We start from the raw sequence: 22110 nt of genomic DNA on the forward strand, positions 1-22110 counted from the left end.
CGCAAGGGCTCGCTCCCCCTCTGCCGGAGTCTTCGAGATAGACCGGGGCCTCTCCAGAAGCTTCGCCGGGTTCTCGGACTTCCTCTTACCCAAGCCAGAGCGTTGGCTCATGGTTGATGGTGCCAGGGAGGATGTGCCCTGCATGGCAGCCAAGGAGCCTGACCGTTCGGCGCTCCTGGACTTGCGGTGCTTAGCCTTTTGTTGGGCCCCCGTCGCCGGGGCGCCCTCACAGGACTTAGACTGCACAGACTTTCTTCTCGCCTGACGGGCTCTTCCCTTCCAGCCAGTTGGCGAGACGGAGGTGGCGATCCTTCATGGTCCGCTCCGACATGTTCCCACAAAACGCACAGTCCTCCTCCACGTGAGTCTTGTCCTCATGGAGACAGAGGCATAACAAATGCTCGTCCTCGAACACATTCTGAAGCTGGCATCCAGGGCAGGTCCTGAACAGCTTCCCGGGCATCGAGCTTCCTTTCTCCTGGGCCATGTCTGGGGTAGGCCTCCGAACTTCTGGAATCCTCCAAAAGCGTAACTCGACGAAGTCTTCACCCTTGAGGGGCGTAGAAACTCCGAAACGGGTCCCCGTTGATCGGATGTAGCAACGGTGGAGCTTGAGCCTCTATTTAACCGAAAAATTAGAAAAATCTGAAAAAAAGCACAAAAACGCAGCAAAAGCTCGAGAGCTACAGCACGAGGACTCCCAACACTTGAACGTGCAGTAAAAATCTCAGGATGGCTGCGAGAGGCGGGGCTTAGGGAGAGGGCAGTCATTGGCTGGGGGCAGTACGACCCAGAGACCAATGATTGGTTACTAAGAAACATATCAGAACTGATACTGATTTTTTTCTATACCGAGGATTCCCGGCCTGACGGGGAATATTCATGAGCATGTGAATCCATGCCAGACCCCATGCTGGAGAAACCTAGTCTCATGTTCAATTCACTGGGCTAACCACACTGCACATCGAGTCCAAATCTAGGTTATGCGAGGCAGACAGTTTTACAAACTTCTCAGCAATATTGTGTATTGGATTCCAGCCTGTCCAGTGACCACACCATACCATATGCTTAAGACTGTAAATGGGCGTTTGACATCGCATTTCCCTTCTACAAATAACCAACCCTGTATGCCTCCAATGTTTAGATTAAAAACACATCTGGTCTCTTTTATACCTCAAGTCTTAATTTCAAACAGATCGCTGTCTGTAAAATACTTTCACAAGCCTCTCCTGAGCTGCAGTACTATGCTACCACTTGAAATTTTTCAAAAGACCCAGATTGTAATATTAAAGCATGGAGCAGTACTGCTATAGACAGAGTGCAGGACTCAAATGCTAGTACAGCATATTATTCAGTAAAAAAATGCCATAACTAACAAATCCGACATTACATTAAGTGATATATCTAAATTTTGGGAACAGATCGTTGCAGTGACATGCTTGTGGCAAAGCTGGTTTGAGGGAGCAAATAAGAATCTTTTTCAGAAAAACCCAGTGACTTACATTCTCACAGAAACGTTCTCGATCATCACGACAAGCAAAGTAAAGGTGTCGATCCAGGTGAAAGTCATCAGACGAGAGCTCAGCCACACGCAGAATAGCTCGCTTACATTTATCAGAGACACTGGTTTTGTGTTCAGATTCTTCTGCCTCCTTGACAAGGCCTTTCTCCAGGCAGGACACCACCTCACCCTGTGAGTGTGCATCCTGAAATTAGAGTCAGATGGAGATTGGACATTGAAGTTTTATTCTTGAACCAAACCACCACTATCTATAGCATTTCTCACTTTTCAGAATTGTAGGCACAAAGCATTCAGCTATACAGTCTAACAAGTCAGAATGTGCTCTTGAAATCGCAGTGTAAGACAACCCAGATATAGATTTTAAACAATCACATTCCAACAAAGGCTACTAGCTTTTTCCCCCTTCTTGGGTCAATGGGACTACGAAAGACCCATTCAAATTGAAACACCTCATAGCACTTTAACTTAAAATGCATGTGGTTATACATTTTAGTGGCACTCCATGCCACAAATAAGCTTGAACTAAAATAATGGACAGTGCGGTGGAAATTACAGTGAGTGCTAGGGAGTGTGGGGGTCAGGAAAGGTCCCAATGAGAAAAGGGGGTTCATGTTGCACGTGCCATATTGGTGACTGAGGGAATGGTGGATTAGGCGTGACGTTGCAATTGTACATGTATCTAGCGTAGTGAATGGGATGCGTTACTTTTAGTGTTACCTTGTGTTGGAGTTGAAACATTTTGATTGCACGCGCGCTGCAAGATGCATGTCAAAAGAGCCGAGATATATAAATGCAATATAGGTATGGTGTGCCACAAAGCACCTAGAAACTGGGCAACAAAGCTTCATAATGCGCATTTGAGAAAGGAGATTGTCATGAAGAAACGACTGGGAAGGGGATGCAGTAGTTTTAAACATGCCTATATGGGGATTCAAGGGCCATATGTTTGGTGTACATGGTGAATATGTACACCTCTGTATGCAGTGTGCTTTTCATAGTTTGGCTAGGCCCTGCAGCCAGCGTTTGCAAGGTGAACTCAGACTGGGAAAACTGGTTTTGCAGGGTTGGAGGCTAAGGGAAGGCAATGAGTAGCCGCAACATTAGCAGATTGTCAGTTACAGCCAGGCTGCGCTTTTATGACTTGGCACTACTGCAAAAAGGAGATTCAAAAGTAGATTGTAGTCTTCATTGTCCAGGGTAGCCCAGCCATCTGCTTTTGACCAAACAAACCTAGAGTGAAGGGACACCCAAGGGCCGAGTTGACCATTACTTTATGGGTTTCGATTATTTTCTCAGGTTGTGCCCGGAGGCCAGGCGTGTCCAATTGGTAGCAGGCCTTGCAAATTCTTAAAACTTCCACTAGACCTGCAGGGCAAGTTGCTTAGTTTACCTACTCCACATGAGAAATGCACTGCCCAAGGTGACTGACAAAATAGTTACCACTGCTTTTTCTAAAATGGTGCATGTCGACATACGCACAATATCCATTTGGTGCAATGCTTTCAAGCATGCAGAGTGAAACTTGTACTTGCCATTTACTACAAATGGTGTGATTGCAGTAAACGAAATATACATTTCCAACATCCCCATACTCACCAGCAAGGTAGACCATCGTGCAAATGGTACTTGCGCTTCATGAAAACTACTCCGCAATGCTAGTGAGCTAGTAGATTATGCGGACCCTGGGCAGTCGTTTAGATAAGGATACCAGAAAGTCTGGGCACCTAGAGTTATCAACAGATCAAAAGGAAACTTGTTCATTCTACCACTCCCCCTATTGTTTAAAGTGTCCCTACTAACCATGTGCAGCACATCTGGGGAAGTTCCAAGGCAAACTGGAACTTTTAATTATGTTTGTGTTTAAATGTGTAACTGATGTCATGACCTACCACGGACAAACCCCAAAAAGGGGTGTGCTGGAAATCTGTGCAGATGGTAGTTTGATAAATGTGACCAATGAGAACATGGGAATTCGAGAAGATCTTATTTCTTTGGTATAGGTTTGACCAATGGGTGGGGGATGATTTTTCAAACACCCACATATTTGATTACAAAAGTATGTGCGACTGGTTGGTGTGGTTAAGGGATACTTGGGTTAGTTTGACTCTACATCATCTAGTTCCACCCGACTGAGGGGAGTTGTCCTAAATTCCCACTTGGAGGTAAGACTTTAGTAAGCTATCACAGTCGTTAGTAGATCGCCAACTCTAGTATCAGTCTGTACTACTCAGATCTTGGTAGAGTGGCAGAGCAGTCAGGCTTATCTTAAGATGTGAGCTGTATGATAGGTACACTGAACCTAGTCAGGAATGCACAACGAAACACTTAAAATATATTAAAATATAGAATAAAAATGTATTAAGAGTCACTTAAATTCTTAGCAAAATAAACCAACACACATGTATGCTTCACAAAAAACCTTGGAGGTGGTTATGGCACATCTAAAAACAAACACATTTCTTCTCTGCCTAGAGTAGCTGGAGTAAGAAATCTGAAAAGTGCTTCACCAAGTGTGCTGGACCCACTAGGGAATTTGCAGCTTCAGTAGAAGTCTTGCACTCATGAACTCTTCTGTGAAGGAATGAAAGGGGACCAGGGCATCAATCGGATGGCCAAAATATGGTCCGAACAATTGTAGAGTACATGCAGGCAGCTCAACACATCTGTCCCCAAGCTTGCCCCTTGCTTGCTGTGTCAATATGGTGACCAAATGTCTCTAGAAGATTCTGGCCCATGATTTTAGCTTCAATCAGATCAGAATTGGAGGCTTGCTGCTTGTCCACTGGAAGAAAGGCTTTGAAGTCACCCAGCAAGCTCCACAAGTTATAATTACCAGCTGCCAGGATGTAGGGAGGCCTTTGAATAAATTGTGACCATAAGCCTCAGTTTTCTCTGCGGAGCATGGATGAATAGGGAGTATCGGATACAGATGGCTTGGCATAAAAAAACACTGAAGCCACCACTGCTGAATGCAGTGAGGGCAAGAGATCAGGCACAGCAAACATCCAGCCCTTGTTGGTAAGCTGCAAAGAATGGGGTTTCTGCCACAATTTGATTATCTCAGCCAGAAAGTCCTAATGGAAGGGCTGTATTGGACATTGTTCGGTCCAACAATTCAGAGAGGATTCCAGACTCCTGTTAGAGTCTAATGGGTGGCGATTGCCAGGAAATCTGGCTGGCACGGTATCCTCATGAAAGGCTCACCAAATAAGGGCCATCTTTCTTTGCTTCACTAGCCTTTATCCAGGTCCGCACTGTTAGGCAGAGTTTGCATGCAGTAACCTTTGGGACCACTAGACACAACTAGGACTAGAGGTGTAAACAAAACCAGCCTTTGGTAGTCTATACCACACAGTTTTTGGTAGCAAGCTGAGCAGCCAGGCTTATCTCAGGAGGGAATGTGAGCTTGTAAGGGTGTTAGACAAAGGTCTACAATAACAAGTATCACAATACTGAATACTAAGCAGTTGAGCTCCCTTGAAGTAGGAGCAAAAAGGCATAAGTTAATAAACCAATTACAGATACCCTAAAACAGTGCAAATAGTTTGATGTCACCAGAGGAGTTGATTCAATGCAATAGGTAGGCCAAAGTCAATGGACTAATGTCTTGTATAGGTAAAAATGGTTATGGTATTTAAAACAGGAAAGTCTTGGCCACGGTTCTTAGAAGTCGTTCATGGAAGAAAGGTTTGTAGGTCGGGTCACAAGCTGACTAGGCCTGCAAGTTTCCAAAGTTGTACGCACTTTGCAGTGAAGCAAGTTCTCGGTCGGGTTTCCACAGTATCTTATATTGAAGAAAACTATGCAGCTGAAGACTTCTATTCCTGCAGATCTCATTGTTCCCGAGACTCAGTCGTGGGGACAAGAGGGAGGACGTCGAGAGAATCCTGCACTGCACAGGGACTGGTCATAGCTGGCAAATTGGCAATTCTTCGATTGCGGTTGCTGTGCCTTCAAGCACACAAGCTGGTGTCCTTCCCCCGGTTAATCCTAACCAGCTCCAAGAATGGCATCCAGGTGGCTTACAAGTTGATTGGCCCCACCAACTCAAAGGAAGACGTCGTCCTTGAAGGGTCCTCTGTTGTGATGAACTTCGTGATTCAGACCTGCAGCAGGGCTCCACCGGGCAAACCAACGATCCAGTAGTTGCAGCAGCTCGTCTTCAATTCTTTTGTGCCAGTGGTCGACTGCCTTTCAGTCCAAGAGAATCGCCTTTTAAACAGTTTTCTCCCATTCATTCCAGCCTACCTGCCACTCACCCAGCAGGCTCAGCCAGCCAATCACGCCAGAGTGCATTCAGATCTCCTAGGAGACCAAGCACAGAGAGTTTCGGGCACCTCCCTCATTTCCTGCCCACCTCAGACGCCGGAGGGAGTCTTCAGTCTTGAAACCAGCCAAAGGCATAGGAACAAAAAGTACCAAACCTGGTTTGGCACACAGAGAAACTCTAGAAGGACCTTTCCAAAAAGAAATAAAGGGGCTTAAAGCACCATCTTGAAAAACATGGCTCCTGCGATTTTTAGCTACCGGTGTTCCCGGTCGGGAAAAAAATCATGGTAGTTGTAAAACCACTGCCACCAGCCATTTCGATAGGAAAGGCTTGCATTTGACTGCTACATGAGTTTCTAGACATGGGATACTAGGTAACCCCTCTAGCACTCTATAGTAAGATAGTGTGCGCTAGGTCTAGGAATTTAAAAAGAGTAAAGTCAATTTAACCTTATATTCTCTAGGAAACAGTTTATCCCAGAGAAGTATTTAAACCTTGGGACTGCTAAAAAAGCTTCCCTGTGTTACTGCACTGAGGGCGCGGTGTAACATGAAAATATGATTCCTATGGAGTTATCTAAAACTCCATAATCAAGGAACAAGAGTAAAACACATCAAAATACGAGAGTGGAAAAAAGGCTCACTCCTTCCAGGTAAAAAAAATCAAGTCCTCAAAATCCAGCAAAGTTGCTGGGGGGGTCTCAAAGGTGAAGGGAATAACCACATTTATGAGAATTCGCCCCAACATTGACTATCTCAGAAACCAGGTCCTGCCTTGTAGATTAGTGTCCGAGTACTTGCACTGCGCTTCAACAGGCTAAGTAGCCTGACATTGGTGAGTCGTTGGTGCAACAGACTGCAGGGGGTGTCACAGGAATAACAGCTTGCGCTCTCTGATACAGCCAGTGATATAGCCCTTAAAACAATCTGCCATGGTCTTGAATCGCAAGTTCTGGAATCTGTTGAAGAATCTATCCTCAGGAGCAGAAGAACACAGTGCAGAAGGTGAGGCTGTAGTAGTCAATGTTGGGGTTGTCAATGCGAATGGAGCAATCTGAGCACATGCTGCAAAAGCCAGAACCCATAAAGGGGCCTAGGATGTAGCACCCAAGGAGAATATGGGTTGATGCGCAGGAAGTGTACATTGCTTGCTAATCTGATGCATGCCAATATGGCTGTGGAAGAAATTCACACAAAAGAACTGGGGTACAGTTATGAGCAGACCCCAGAACCACCATCAAGATGTTTTTGTACCCTCAGTGAGACACTGGTAATGTATGCCGCCTCAGACGCAAGTGCAGTACTGGGCTTTAACAAGTCCTCAGCCTGAGGGCCGGTTACATCCTATACAGCCTCTGGGCCACAGTTTGTAGGTCTCAGAATCCCAAAGGAATCGCCAAAGTAGGGTGGCTCAGAAAATACAGTACTTCCCCTTTAAAGAACAGGAGGCTCTTCTGTTTGGAGTGGGCAAAGTCCTGGACAGGACATGGTCTGCCAAAAAGGTGCTTCCACTAGTCAACCAAAGACAGAACTACAGATCCTAAGGCACTGCAGGATAACAAAGTATCCCACTTGTGAGAGGGCCTTAAACACACATCAGGCATTATGGAAAGGTGTCAGACATAGAAAAGCTCCTGATGCGCGAGTTTAACGCAATTACCAGTATACTCCGATTGTATGATGTTGAATGGGTCGAGGATGAACACTGGATTAAGAAATTAGAAGGCAAGCTAACGCAGTGTTGAACAAATGTCACTGCAATTGTAAGGCAACTAGTGGAAAAAACAGACAGGCAAATCTGGTGGGCTCAATCACCATCGGCAGGCACATCTGTTGTGTCTCAAATTTAGAGCCAAAGTAAAGTTTGCAGTGCAAAATGGCACAATTCCATTCCTCGTCGGACTCAGCCATTGTAACCGCTAGACGGTCACCTGAACTGTAGCTCTATTGGAAGACAGTAGGTGGGGCATATGGAGAGAAGGAGCCAATGAACTAGAAGTACAGAAGTCACTATGTGAGTAACTTTTACTCCTACGTCCCATCCCCTTTTCTCCATACTTCTGGGAGTTTGAACAATACTAAAGCATCCCAAATTGAATATATACTTAGCCAAACAAGTTTTGCAAGACCGTGTGCAAATCGGGCCTCTGACCTTGCAGCCATGCTCATACATGCTAGCATAAAGCACAGTGGGGGCCCAGGTTGCTGCCTTGCTGATGTCCTACACACTTGTGGGGGATTCACTAGCACTAGTCTCTCAGGGGGTGGAAGGTTCTTTTTGGAACTTTAGCTGAAGCAATTCTTCAGTACCACCTGACCGAATCGAGTGCTCTCGAACTCGTGCCCTGGCACTAGTGTCTGCAAAAGGTTGAAAGGGAAGCCCAAGTCGCTGCTTTTGCGATAGTGTCCCAGGGGACAGGTCTTTGAAATGCAACTGATGGTTGCTTTTGCTCTGATGAGGTAGGCATGAAGCCCCTTCGTATGTGGACATTCTGGAGAGTTTAGTCTTCTAGAATCGCTGCCATGATCCATCCAACAATGGTCTCTCTTTTGGAGGTAGAGGCAACCCGATTCGAGCCTCCAAACGTGACAGGGGGGGGGGGGTATTTCCAGAACACCATGCTCCTGTCTAGGTAAAACCTGAAAGCCTTTGAAATCGAAGGCATGGAGGTCACTCCCATTCCAAGGTTGATGGAGAAAAAAAAAACAAGAGGGAAATCTCCAGGTTGATGTAAATTCAGACACTTGAAGGAACGATGGGTGAGTGGGTAGGACTACCTTGTTGCGTCAGCTGCAGACCCTGTATCTCACTCATTCTCCTGGCGGTAATTGCTACCAGGAATGCTGTCGAGGGAGGATACCATCCTGATGTCCGCAGAGGTCATTGGCGCACCGCTGTTAGGACTATTTAAATCCCATTTGGCCTGAAGAGGTTTGACTTTTGGAAACTAACAGCAAATACCATCAAAGTGCCGGTTTACCACAGAGTTTGTGACCAAGCAACATGGATTGTCTGAATTTGAATTTAGGTGGACAAATGCTGATGAACAAGTTCTGAAGGTTTCCGGGCTTATTCCCCGAAGCGGCTAGAAAGATGAGATGCCATTGTCCAGTGAAGCAGTTAAAGGACTCTTGAGCTTCTCAAGGGACCAGTGACTGAATCTGGCACTTCCTTTTACCCTGTGATCTGGTGAAATCCCTTTGAGCTACCTATAGAATTTGTATTTTCTGGTCCGAGCCCTAGATGGCTTAAGGTCTTGTCCCCGGGTACCAGGCTGTCCAGTTCAGCGATTGCGGTTAGGAGCGATTAATCTTCCCCATCATCCGCAAGTCCTGGAAAAATAGTAGCAATATTGTGTCCGTCTGGATAGGTCCACTAGATCCGAGAACCAGAACTTGGCTGGCAACCTTAGTGCTATGAGTGAACCTCAATCTGCTTGCTGGAATTTTTGCAGAGCCCAATGTACTAGCGGAACCAGGGGGAGACCAGTCATTCTATCCCATGGAATCTCAAAGGTGTTACAGAGAGCACCCTCTCCCTGGCCTCCCCTGGATGCACACATGGGACAGTGGCTGTTGAGAATGGAGGCAAAAAGATCCACTTTAAGGGATCCCCACTGGTAGAACAGATCCTTCGCCACTCGAGGGGTGTAGTTGCCACTTGTGGTTGGCTTCCATAAGGCAGCCAGTTGATCTGCTTCAGTGTTTGACAAGGGGGAGGGGTTGTTCCCCCTGTTCATTGTCGGTTAACTTTACATCCTTCATAATATAGCACAATATTAGTTAAAGCCCCAGAGTCCCAGCTGTGGTCATTGCACCCTGTACACCTTTAGACATGCCAAAATCCATTAGGGGGCCGCAAATCCATGTCCTATTACGGTTGGCCAGCACCTCGCCCCCCACCCCCATGTTCCGTTGGCTATGGATAGCACTGGATCCTGGGCTCTGGAGGAGTACCATTGTAGAGATCAGGACAGTAAAAAAGAAATAAAACCAGCTTCCTCTTTTGGGGTGCAGCGGGGCTGGACAGACTTCTCTCTAATTTGCAGATTGAAAATCTCCTGAAAAAGCATGCCAGAGCCAACCCGGAGAAGAGATGAGGGGCTGGAGAGAGAGCAATTACCCCAGGAGGCAACAGATAAGGTAATTGGGAATATTTACGTCTGAGAGCTTGGAGATCTGTCGGGTGGTCTGTCAGTTTTGTGGTTACCATGATAATAAAAACAAAGCTCTTCAATCTTGTGCAGGCTAAAACTGTCGACAGGGTAAAGATGTTTGGGGTACCCTTGAGTGTACTGTGCTAAATTTAGACTTTTCATTTAAGTCTTCATCCGTGAAAGTGAAAGATATCCCTGCACCCTCTGCCCCCCCCCCCAACCCCCCGAACCAAAGTATTTTCTCTTGTACGTCTATCGCAGTATGTAGCCCTAGTCCAGGCTGTGCAGCACCAGTCCACTCCTAAACAAATCGCTCTGGAAGCTGTGTCTATGTGGTGCATGGATGACTAAGGTCTTTGGCAATAAGCTTTGACTTAGGCAAACTGGATTTGAAAGCGGCTACAGTCTCAGGTAATAGATAAGGTTGGAAATCTGAAGTCTCCAACCACTAACGCACATTTCTTGCTGTTGAACGAGCCTTGGCCCAGCATAAATGTAATACATTTGAATGCGTGTTTCCCTTCCATACGTCTCCACAAGCTTATCCCTCTTTGGAAAGAGGCGATGGAGTCTGCACTCAAAAAGTAGAAGCCTAGGTTCTGGAAAAAAAAGCATGGATGCCGCCAACAGAGGTGAAGGATCAGGTGCCAAATGAGTTGCACCTCTGATTGTAACTGGCAATACCATTCCTCAATCATTTAATTGGTTGATAAAGTGGCTTGTTTAGTCTGTTTTTGCCTTAGCCAGGACATTTTTTGATTAGCTTCTGGGCCCATCCGCCCCCATTTAAGAGCACATATGAAAGGACGCCAAACATGCTGCTATTCAAGGCCTTAATCGAAAACACTCATTCTCATAACCCAGGTGTCGGTCCTCCGAATCCTGACAGGGTTTTATCACTGGAAGCGGTACAGGATCTGTTGGCGCTGTACCCGACGAGATCAGGTGTTGCCAGTCAAGTAGGGCACAGAACGAGGTGCTACAGGAGCAGTAGGGTTTGCTATGGGTGTAGGCAGAGCCAATTCCTTGGGAACACTGGGAACAGATAAGCATCACAAGAGTGCCAGACTGGACCAGTTGCATGGGCAAACTAGGTACTGTCCGCGATTTTTGAAAAAGCCCACTATTGGTTTTGAGTGAATCATATTGTAGGAACTTCTAAAAAAAATATCTTGAGGCACATACCAATGTTGAAATTCATAAGCAAGAGGTATAAGGGGGGGGGGGCAAGAAGACTTCAGAGCAGGGTACCAAGTAGGTTGCTTGGGGAGGTAGAGCACAGAATGTCAATGATTAGGTTTGGTACTGGTATGAAGTGGACTAGTGTAGTTTGCAGACCAATCTACCCTCACAAAAGCCTCCTTGCTTACTGTTGGAAATAAAAGATCTGGTGTGCATAGTGCCAAAGTAACAGGAGCGAGACTGGCAAGGAAACATGGGATGTAGCCTCTGATGTGCGACATACTGAGATGGAAGGCTCAGCCTTTCTGAATGTCAGTCCACCATTTTGTGGGAGCTATAAAGTTGCTCCTTCGTACCTGTGCTGGCCATATGGGATTTATGGGCAGTTTCCTACACTAAGTGAGCCAAGGGTAAGACTTGCTCAATGCAGATCTTGTGATTCCAGGCCCCGATAGGTCCTCAGGGTGAACTTGAGTACGATTCCCTGAAGCCCCCCCAAGCATGCTCCATTCAGTCTGCATCCCTTAAGCGCCAAGCCAGGTAATCTTCAGATGCCAAGGGTTCACCACAGGTCTAGCAGACCGTGTCTGACGCCCACAGGGTCCTCAGTGGAAGCAGCACTGGTAAAGGCCAGCAAGGAGAACGCATAGTAGGATGGCTAGCCGCAGAAGGAATTCCCTCCCTTCTGCTTGAGCAGGGTGCCCAAGTTCTTGTTCTCGTCTTCGGAGAACAGAAACTCTGATGTGCCGAGACCTGTGGAAAACTTTATGCCAACAGCTTAAACCTCAACGAAGCACACATGACAAAAAGGAGTGTCCGGACGTTCAGTCCAGCTACCTGTGCCTAGGCAACCTAAACTGAACCTGTGGAAATATGCTGCCATGTAGTGCCCGCTGCAGGAGGAACATGAAACCAGTTACACCATACATAAAAATATGGGCAGATGTTGCTGGGGGAGCAAAGTTAAGAAATCAGGGGTGGGGGAGCGTGTGGCAAAAATAAAGTGCGCGCTGCACAAAGCATCCAATCCCGAAGCAGAGTAAACCACTGACTGGTGTTGCCGGGAGGTGGGGGTCAGCAGCACTAGCCATGCCCATGCAGCTCAACTCCAAAGAGCTCCAGTACCATCTCCTTGGACGGGCACCCAGAAGCATGGAGAAGTGGACAAGACGTAGGTGTATTGGGATGCTATGGTGGTGTGGCAAGACTGCTTGGGCTGACTGAGTTATTCTCCACAATTCATCCATCCGTATACATCTTTCGACATGGGCCAAAGTTACTTTGCCCTGTTAGAGGGCATCATGCAAAAATGTTGTTAAAAAAAAAATCAGATTTCCAGGTTTACGTTGCATGCTATAGGAAAACAATTAACATGGTGCTGCTCCTGTTTTATTTGGGCGTTTTGGGCCTGGTACCTGTTAAGATTTCTAGAATTTGGCCTAGTGGAAAGATTTTAGGAGGCCTCAATAGTAACAGAACTAAAATTAGACAAAACCCAATCAAAGTAAATGTGGGGAAGAGTCAAGGCTATTATCTGGAGAATGTGAGTGGAGTCTGAAGTACACAATTCAATTTAGACAGCACTGTATAACAATGCAATATTAATTCCAGACCATAAACACTAAAATATGAAACTAGCAGGGGATATTTCACATTACTCAATATACATATGTACCTTCACCATAGGTTCTCAAGTCATTTGAATGCATTATCACACGAAGTAAATTAATGTAGTAAAGATGGAACCAAGTCGCAAGTGAATTTCCCTACCTTCAGCAGTCCAATCCCAACACAGCTAGAGCCTTGTGCCCAAAAGTCACATGAGCCACAATGCTTCTCCCCAGAATGTAATCTCTGTAGGCAAACGATTATTGTATAGTTAAATAAATTGTGTCTCAGATGAGACAAAGGATTGGTTATTAATATTATCCTATGGAAAACAGTGGAGACAAATGCTTTGGGTTTACTTACCCATCTGACTCAGATTTTAACAGAGGACTTGATGGGCCAAATAGGGGTCACTGGAGGTTAAATTTCCCCAACATTGGTTCCGGTGAGAGGTGCCCAGGAGTTGCAGGTGCAAGCATTCTTCTGGTCAGATCCAGATGCAAGCAGCAACCCCTGGCGATTATGAAATACAAGATTCACCGATTCAGTCCTCTTCAGGATGGGGGTGGGAGAGGAGAGTTCCAGGGACGCCACGGCACAGACTACGGCAGGCGTCCTTCCAGTTGTGGTTGAAGAAGCTTCTCCAGGACAGCATACTCAATCCACTGAGTGGTCCAGCTCAGGCTCAGGTCAGCTGGATACTCAAGAACATGTTGAGACTGGGCGATCCCACCATCCCTGGGGTTGAACTACAGGGCCTTCGCAGACCAGGTAGTCAAAAAGGGATTCAGACACAGGAAGTGATCCCAGGCCTCTTCAACGGTAGCCTTGGATCTTCTGTCGGCTGTTCATCTACAGAGGATTTTTGAATCCAACACCAATCTGAAGAAATGGCTGCAGGAGCCCTATCTAAAATCCAGCCTGGAAGCAGGTCCAAAGCCACCAATGGTAAGGCTTTGCACTATTCAAACTGCCAGTAGTTGTCCAATCGGGGGCAACTATTGGTTTCACTCATGCACCTCACCAAGACTCAATGCCACCACAGATGTGGAATGCGAACGGACAGTCCCACCCACTTCCTGGGCCACACACAAAGCAGCAGCTTTCCCAAGCAAATGTATGTCCTTAAATGGGACATCCTGACCCGGCAAGAAGTAGTTTGAACTACAATATGTCCAAAGAGCAAGCGAAAATATCATGGCATGGCCTAGGGCACTAGCCAGGTTTAGTAGGAATCTGTGGTAAACGCAAATGAGCACATTACAAATAAAGCAAACATTTAAAAAATGTATCTGCAGCAACCAGCAAAGCAACCAAAAATCCCAAGTGTAAAAGACAAGGGAGATGGAAGAGTATCCCCATTGCACACCATTGTAAAATGCTTTGTGCAATGTTAAATAACAAAAATGTAAGATAAAAGGGAAACCGTTTCCCAGTACTCCGAGTCTGAAGGACTGTTCAATTTCCCCATAACAAATAATCTAAAGGGTTGGTTGGGGGGTGGGGGTGGGGGGGTTAGTGAAGCTAAAGGCTGTACTACACCTAAAATCAGAACAGGTTAAAAAACAAGGCAAAACGATTTGGGCACTGGTGGCAGTCGATGGAACTCTCCTCTTGCATCTGGACTTGACCAGAAGAATCATTGCACCTGCAGCTCCTGGGTGTCTCACTGGAACAAACAAATGGCATTCCCAGCCTCCAGTCAACCCATCAAGTCATCTTTGAAAATCGGAGTCAAAGGTAAACGCAAAGCATTCATCTCCCCCTGTCCTCCACAGGATAACTTGTATCATCTGAAAGATAATGTACTACAGAGACTGCATTCTGGGGAGAAGCATTGCTGTTCCTGTTTCGGCACAATGCCACATTCTTCATAGGGATTGGACTGCTGGAGAAGGAAATTCACTTGTTACTTTGTTCCATCTTCACTGCATTAATGTACCTACCTCATTTTGTTGGCAACACCGAATATTCAGGACATTTTCTTGAGATTCATGCGGGGAGAAAATTAGAGTTATTGCCCCAACTCGTTTTCTGCTCGTTAACACGAAACTGATGCCAACTGTAAATTCACAAGATTTACTAAGTAAACTGTGTGGGCAAAACTTAACTGCAAACTTTAAATCGCTTGAGGGTAATCTCCATGCTGCGATTACTGAAACACATATGCAGCAACTTGCTATCGCGCAAGTATTGATTCTGACATGCGTTTCTAAGAAAATGTGTTGTGTTGGCATTCAATATATTCTTTAATATGCAACATCAAAACATTTAATATCTTTTGTAAAGATTTTGTATAAACCAAATGCAAATAAAAAATAAAATGTACCTACCTCATATGTTGAAAAGTCCTTTAATGGATTTTAAGAAAATGGTGAAGGTAGATCGAGTATTGTGCAATATCACTGGCTAGATTCATTTGTGTGTAAAGGCCTAGAATAAATATTGTATTTTTATACAATCCTATCTAAATGAACTGTGTATTTCACTGTGTTGCCTCATTGTGGATCCGTGACCTCACTCACTAGCCTGAGAATAGCCTTGACAGCTCTCCACGTTCACACCTTGATTGGGTTTTGACTAACCTCTGGGATACCGTTACCATTGTGGCCTAAAATCTGTCCAGCAAGCCAGATTCTAGAAATCCATCTTACCAGAGAGCAAAGGAGGAGAACCCACTAAAATAAGGAAGGTGTAAAATCAAAAGTAGAGAATCAAGTTAACATGCATTTAGTTTTGGTCTCAAAACAGTTTCTTAAACGAAAGACACTGCATGACGTTTTCCTGCAGCTTAGAAACAAAACCTTCTGCAGCATAAATTAACCATGTAGAACAAAGAAACACAGCATTTCAAAAGAACGGAGCATATCTCAGCTAGATAAAACAAATCTGCCATATCTCAAAATAACAAATCATGTAACCCAGCAAAAAACAGCACTGCAAAGGGAATATGTCCCAAATAAGATGTGACCCGCCCCTCCAGACTCACCACTTCTACATTTGAAGTCTGTTGTCCTCAACTGCGAGACATTCTAGTGCCACAACATTCTGAATTCATAAACCTATCAATACTGCAAAATATTAGCAGTTATTTGTACGGCACTTCAACTTTTTTTATAAAGCACAGAGGGCTTGCTCTTCTCAGCTCTAGTCTCCAATGGGAACTGAAAGGAGATCTGGAAACTTACTGCAAGTGCTGCCATTAGGTTGGGTGTGGGGGGACGTGGGGCTGGGGACAGATAAGTAGCCAGTGCTACAAAGGCAATAAAGTATGGTTAAAGGAAAAAATCTCATCTCTAGCAGAGATCTTCTATGGAAGAAAGGGATACCTAACAAGAGCCAACTGAATGAGACTGTTCTTCAGAGTTATGTGCATCAGATGGCTTGCATCCTAAGCGTTGCCAATATCAAACACCAGGGGCTTTTTACACTGATCTTCAGTTGCATGGAGCAGTACCTTCTCGCCGGGTCGAATACTGCCGCAGCGCAAATTATTGATGTCTTCCTTGCATTCTTCCATGAAGCCACAAATGAGACGGTAATCACTGTAAATGATGGCAGTCATCTTGGTAATGTACTGATGGCACTGGTACTCTGTGATGTTAACACGATGTTCCACCAGGCAGGACACCAAGTAGCCCTTTCCGACTGGCTCATCAGCACACTCCTTGATCTGTTGGCAAATGGATAAACATACTCCAGGGGATTATAAACTAGTAAAATCTAGATTTCCTTAGTGTGTCAACCTCTACCCATAGAACACTTTACAATAGCTCTAGGATTACAGAAGGTTTTAAAGCATGGGAAGCAGGCTCCCTTTCTCAAAGCATTGCACACAAGGAATTTAAGCCCATGCAGGGCATCTTTACACAGCAGCAGCATCACCGTCACACATCCCCATAGCACAACAGCTGCAATAAAAAAAACACTGCTGTCCTACTTCACAAGCAACATTTTCAGAGCAGTACCAATCTGCACACAATCGCCATCACTACTTTAAGAAACCAGTGTACTGAAAAATGTTAGTCGATAACTAGAGTGATTTTCAGAAAGCCGTCAAAGGGAAGATTGAACCACCCTTAAAACTGGCCCTGTAAGAACTTCCAAATTATGAAAACACTAGTTGTATCTACCCAACTTCCCACAAAGCATGTACAGAAGTTACATGAAATGATGTATTGACCATGCAATTAAAGCCTGCTCACCTCGCCAATAGTAGACTTGCAGACCTCGCGTGCCACAGATTCGAATTTCGGATCGGTTGTCAGGTTTAACTTGTAGTTCCATAATAACTGATAAAGAGGGGGGGAAAGGTTTTAGAATACATTTATTCACCATGAATGAGCCAATTAGAAGTCATCTTCTTAACAGGCTAAATACAGAATATCCACTAAAAACTTAAGACGTAAATTTGCAGTGATTGTAGTATGCAATTGTAAAGGAGGCTACAAAACTACAGTAGTTAACAAATAACTCTTGGTGCATTCTACTGCTCGACTTGACTATTCTCGTACATGTGTGCATGTAACCGGGTTTATACGAATCACCCCAACCTCCATGTCCCCATCGCCAGAGTATATAATCCCGAAGTCAAGCAGCAGACACTTTCCATATGATCTGCTCACAGGCTCCTGCGCAAACTACATAAACCAAATATCTTTGTACATCGAGTCCACATTGGCATGAAAAGTTGTTAGCATTTGCGGATACATATTGTAATCTGAAGGTGAAATGAAGGGCTCAAGCAATTATGTACCCTGGCTATAGTTTTATCAAAAAGTGATCAAACGTGTAGGTTTCAAATTACTGCTTCAATTAATTCATTTGAACGCCCGTTTTTCAGGACAATTGAGTCTCTGGAAAACATACAGCATTAAACATCTGATGAAAACGCATCATTGTCTGAAGCTTGTACTTTAGGAAGTACAATACACGTGAAGGTTTGTGCGGGTGAAAGTTGGAAGAAACACTTGCCATGCTGGCTAGCAAACAGTTCGAGCAACAGAGCACAAACTTAGTAAATTGAGGCACCACCATTCCCCCCCCCACCAAATGAACATGATTCATTTCTTGACCAATTTAAACTGTTCATGCATTTTTTGGTGACAACTCCAGAGCGTGTTCCTCGAAAAGTTGAACAATGGATAAATTAAAGCTGCCTCACAGAGCTGGCTATACCAGGCAGCCGATTTCCAGTCTGGCAGACCTACCTCCAAAGTTCAAATATATGATCTTGCAAGAGGCTTTTTCAGGTTTTCTTATGAATGGCATTAGCCTGATAGCGCAAGCGGATAGATTGTAACTAATGGAAAAACATTTGCTCCTTCCTTAGGATTTAAGTATTTCAGTTTTGTTTCTCCAAAGTGGGATCCAAAATGATCAGTTTACACATTCAATAGTTTGCAAGTGAAAGAAGCAAATACGTAACTAACGGAAAAACCATCAGCTGGCCCAATCAGGATTATACCATAAGAAAACACTACCTTCTATTCTTAAGAGACAAAATAGAGGTACAGACCTGTGCACACAACAGATTCAAAATCATAAGGAGTTGGATTTGCCAAAAAGGAGGTTCTTTGACTGTGCAAGAGGTTTTTTCAGGTCAAAATAATTTAAGTGGGTCCTTGAAAAGGACCCCATGTGGCACAAAAAATGCTTTCTTTACAAAATTATTAACGCAACTCACACCAAGTTTTACTTAATGTGGAAAAATAACAGTAAACAATTATGAAAAAAGTGGTAATCACTGAGAAGAATAAGTTACTTACTAACTGGTAACGTTCTTTCGATTGGATGTTCCTCCAATGTATTACAAATCTTTGACATGTTATGTCCACAGCTGTGTAGTTCGGAAACTTTTGGCAGAGGGTGTCCTGGGTCAATGTCGGGTCGATGTCGGGTCGATGTCCCTCGAAGGCCTCAGTCGAGGGCGACGTCAACGGAGGTTATAAATAAAACAACCTGAGGCTACGGGCGCCGTGCACGTTTTTCACCCCATAACGTGCGGCATCAATCCAATGCCTGCTTGACTGCACATAGCCTTGCGGAAACATAAGCTGCGATCGCATAGGAAATTCTACAGAGGGGCAGGCTGGGAGGGCGATGTGGAATACGATGGTGGAACATCCAATCGAAAGAACGCTACCAGTTGGTAAGTAACTAGTTCTTCAAATGGATTGTGTCCTCCAACGTATTCCACATCTTTGACAGACTCCCAAAGCAATACCAGAAAAGAGGGAAAAGAATTTAGAGTACCCAATCAGATGGCCGAATACAGAACTGCCTTACCAAACGCCATATCTCGACTATGGATCGTATAGAGGAAATAATGTTTAACAAAGGTGTGGACAGAAGCCCAGAATGGCTGCATCACATTCTTAAAAGGAACAACCTTTTGGAGGGCTGTGGAAGTAGCCACGCCCCTAGTGGAATAAACTCGCAACCCTTCGAGGGTCCTTACCCACCAATCGGTAACTCAGTAATGGTGAGGATAATCCACCTGGACAAGGTCTGTTTGTGAACTGCCTGGCCCAATCAGTGTCCAGCATATCCCACAAAGTTGATCTGCCTCTCTGACCCTGGACATCCTAGAAATATAAAAGCTCAGAGCTCTCCTAGGATCCAACCTATGGAGTCGCTCCTCTTCCTTACAGGAGGATAGAAAGAAGGAAGAACCACTTTCTGGCTCAAATGAAAGTCAGATACTACCTTAGGTAGAAAGGAAGGACGTACCCCTAGTACAACCCTGTCCTTGTGGAACACAGTAAAGGATGCTTAGATGAAAGTGCCTGTAATTCACTCTCTGCGAGCGGAAGTAACCGCAACCAAGAACACGGTCTTGAAGGACAATAATCTCAAAGGACAAGAGTGCAAAGGTTCAAATGAAGCACCCATTCGAAATTTCAAAACCAAATCCAAAACCAGCACCTGGAAAGGGGACGGCGGGAACACATTAGTCAGTCCTTTAAGAAATTGAGAAATCAAAGGAATCTTAAAGTAAGAACATTCTTCAGACATGCGCTTAAATATAGACGGCGCTGCCAGGTATCCTTTAATGGTACCTACTTGAAGGCCCCTGTGGGCCAAAGAAAGACAAAACCATAGGAATGGAACACTGAAAAGGATCAACATTGTCCTCTGGAGTCGCAAAACTTAGGCCAAGGAAAACGGTACAGGGATTTTGTTGCTGGCTTTCTGGCCAAAAGCTACACCTCCATCACATCATCCGGGAGGTCCCAATGCTTCTACCTCAACCTTTCAGATACCAAGCGTGAAGGTTGAGAGTCCTGACCTCTGAATGGACAACCGGACCGGACCGCCCCTGCCCCCCATTTGCGAGAGCAGATCCTCAGTGTAGGGAAGACGGCGTGGAGGGCAGATGGACATTTCTAGAAGGCCCAGGTACCACGCTCTCCTGGCCCAATCTGGAGCAATGAGGATTTTGTGGGATCCAAACCTTCGTAACACTTGAGGAATGACGGACTGGAGGAAACTCGTACAGCAGTGGGAATGACCAATCTACTATGAATGCATCTCCCAAGGCTCCGCTCGGAGGAAATTCCATTGAGCAGAATACCATCCCTTGTTCCTCTCCGCTACAGGCACTGCTACAGGCACCAGTTCTATAGCGCCTTTCTCTAGCAGGGTCAAAATTTCCTTCACAAGGAGTGGATCTGGAAGCTTCAAAGAGATTCCTTGGTGGATTGTTGTGAGGCTGCTGTAGGAAGGGAAGGCAGTAGCCGTGGGCCATTTTATCCAGAACCCACACATCCGTCGTAATGGCTTGCAACTCTTCAAGATGCGAATACCATCTCCCCCCCCACCGGCGAACCCTGGGACATGGCCTATGACTGTTTTGGAGTGGCTGCGGCAGCGCCTGAAGGCAAAGAGGCAGCTACCCGAGCGACTTTGGCACCTCCATTTCCCCGACCACCACAGGTACTTTTCTGCTGACCCCTTTGACTGGCGGCTCCTCTTGTTCTACCAAAGGAGCAATAGTAGTAACGAAAATAACCTCTCCACCGCTGTCCCCTAGGACGAAAAGGCAAGGGTTGACGCACAGCTGCGCTTAAAGATGTCGCCACAGCTTTTGAGGTCTGCAACCTCTCAAAGGCACTCAGCCATGCTTCCAAACAAATGTGTGCCATCAAAGGGCATTTCAAAAAACGGGCTTGCACATCCGGGGCAAAACCAGACTTCCACAAACATGCAAACCTGCGCATAACGGTGCTCGCAGTCATGGACCGGCTCACGCCGTTACCACTGTCCAAACCCAACTGAAGGGATTCACACATGGCATTCTTGCCATCTTGCACGAGAGCAAGGAACCCGACCCTGTCCTCCCCTTTGGGAATTTGCTGAGCCGCAAGAGAAACAATTCCACAGAGTGTGAAAATCTTGCCAAAGCACAAATGGAGTTGGCCGATTTTAACGCCATACTCTCCGCAGAAAACACCTTGCGTGCCCAATCATCAAAGTGTTTGTCATCCCTATCCGGAGGGATGGTAGGGTACGCCGCCTGCCTGGAGGTGGCTGTAACCGCCTGAAACACCAAACTCTCGGGAGTGGGGTAAGATAAGTAGCTGGGGTCACTACCGGAAGGGTGGTATTTTTTGGTCAACGATTTGTTAATAGCCGGAAGATATTCCAGTGACTGCCAAGCAGCCGCCACCCTTTTCTGCAAAGTGAGATGAAAAGGTAACACCGGGACAGAGGACAGACCTTGATCTAAAATGTCCGTTAGATCTTGCACAAAAGCTTCCGGAGGACTGGACCAGTCCAGATATACTGAGCCTAGCCATGAGTCTCCTGTAGGACGACTCTGCATGAGCCCCAGGCTCAGGCCTGCCAAATTCTACTTCCTGAGAAGTGTCCAAACCACTGGTATCATGAAGAGTTTGCCTCAACTCTTCCAAATGACTGTCTCCAGAAGACAGGGTCCCCATCAAAGTCGGACCTTTCCTCCTCAAATGTCGTCCAGAGGGAGGTAAAAACCCTGCCTCGGGATAGAAGAGGGTCTGGAGCCCACCACCGGCCTCAAAGACTTGGAAGTAGCCTTCCTGGGAGGATCCACAACATCAGGGATCTCCAATGCTACATTTCGGCCAAAAATCCCCGAAGTCAGAGTGCACCGATGGCTTTGGCGTCGACAAGGGTGCCGAGGGCTAATAGAAGGCACTGCTTCGACGTCCGTATCCGACTGACACAGCACCGGAGTCGACTTCGAGCCCTTAGCAGGATTCTGCGCCAGGGACGAGGACCGAGACCTAGAAGCACATCTCGTGACTAAACAGAGCCTTGTCCGAACGGGACCTCGAAGGTTCCCAATGAGGATCGCGCAGAGGACCCGAGCTCGAAGGCATGAGAGCCACG

At 45.8% G+C, this 22110-nt stretch overlaps 1 protein-coding gene across 2 annotated transcripts in view; it reads right to left on the reverse strand.

The window, feature by feature from the left end:
* The window catches only part of GLG1 (golgi glycoprotein 1), a 1453447-nt gene that overhangs the window by 1306353 nt on the left and 124984 nt on the right, over window positions 1-22110 (reverse strand). For both annotated transcript variants that reach the window (XM_069655141.1, XM_069655148.1), the window contains exons 3-5: window positions 16944-17030; window positions 16196-16411; window positions 1503-1706 (exon numbers count right to left, since the gene is read on the reverse strand). In XM_069655141.1, coding sequence (XP_069511242.1) covers window positions 1503-1706; window positions 16196-16411; window positions 16944-17030 — 507 coding nt within the window. The remainder of the gene's footprint in view (window positions 1-1502; window positions 1707-16195; window positions 16412-16943; window positions 17031-22110) is intronic.

Source organism: Ambystoma mexicanum, chromosome 1p (genome assembly GCF_040938575.1).
Source record: "Ambystoma mexicanum isolate Mex_15411 chromosome 1p, UKY_AmexF1_1, whole genome shotgun sequence".
In the NCBI taxonomy this organism is placed as follows: Eukaryota; Metazoa; Chordata; class Amphibia; order Caudata; family Ambystomatidae; genus Ambystoma; species Ambystoma mexicanum.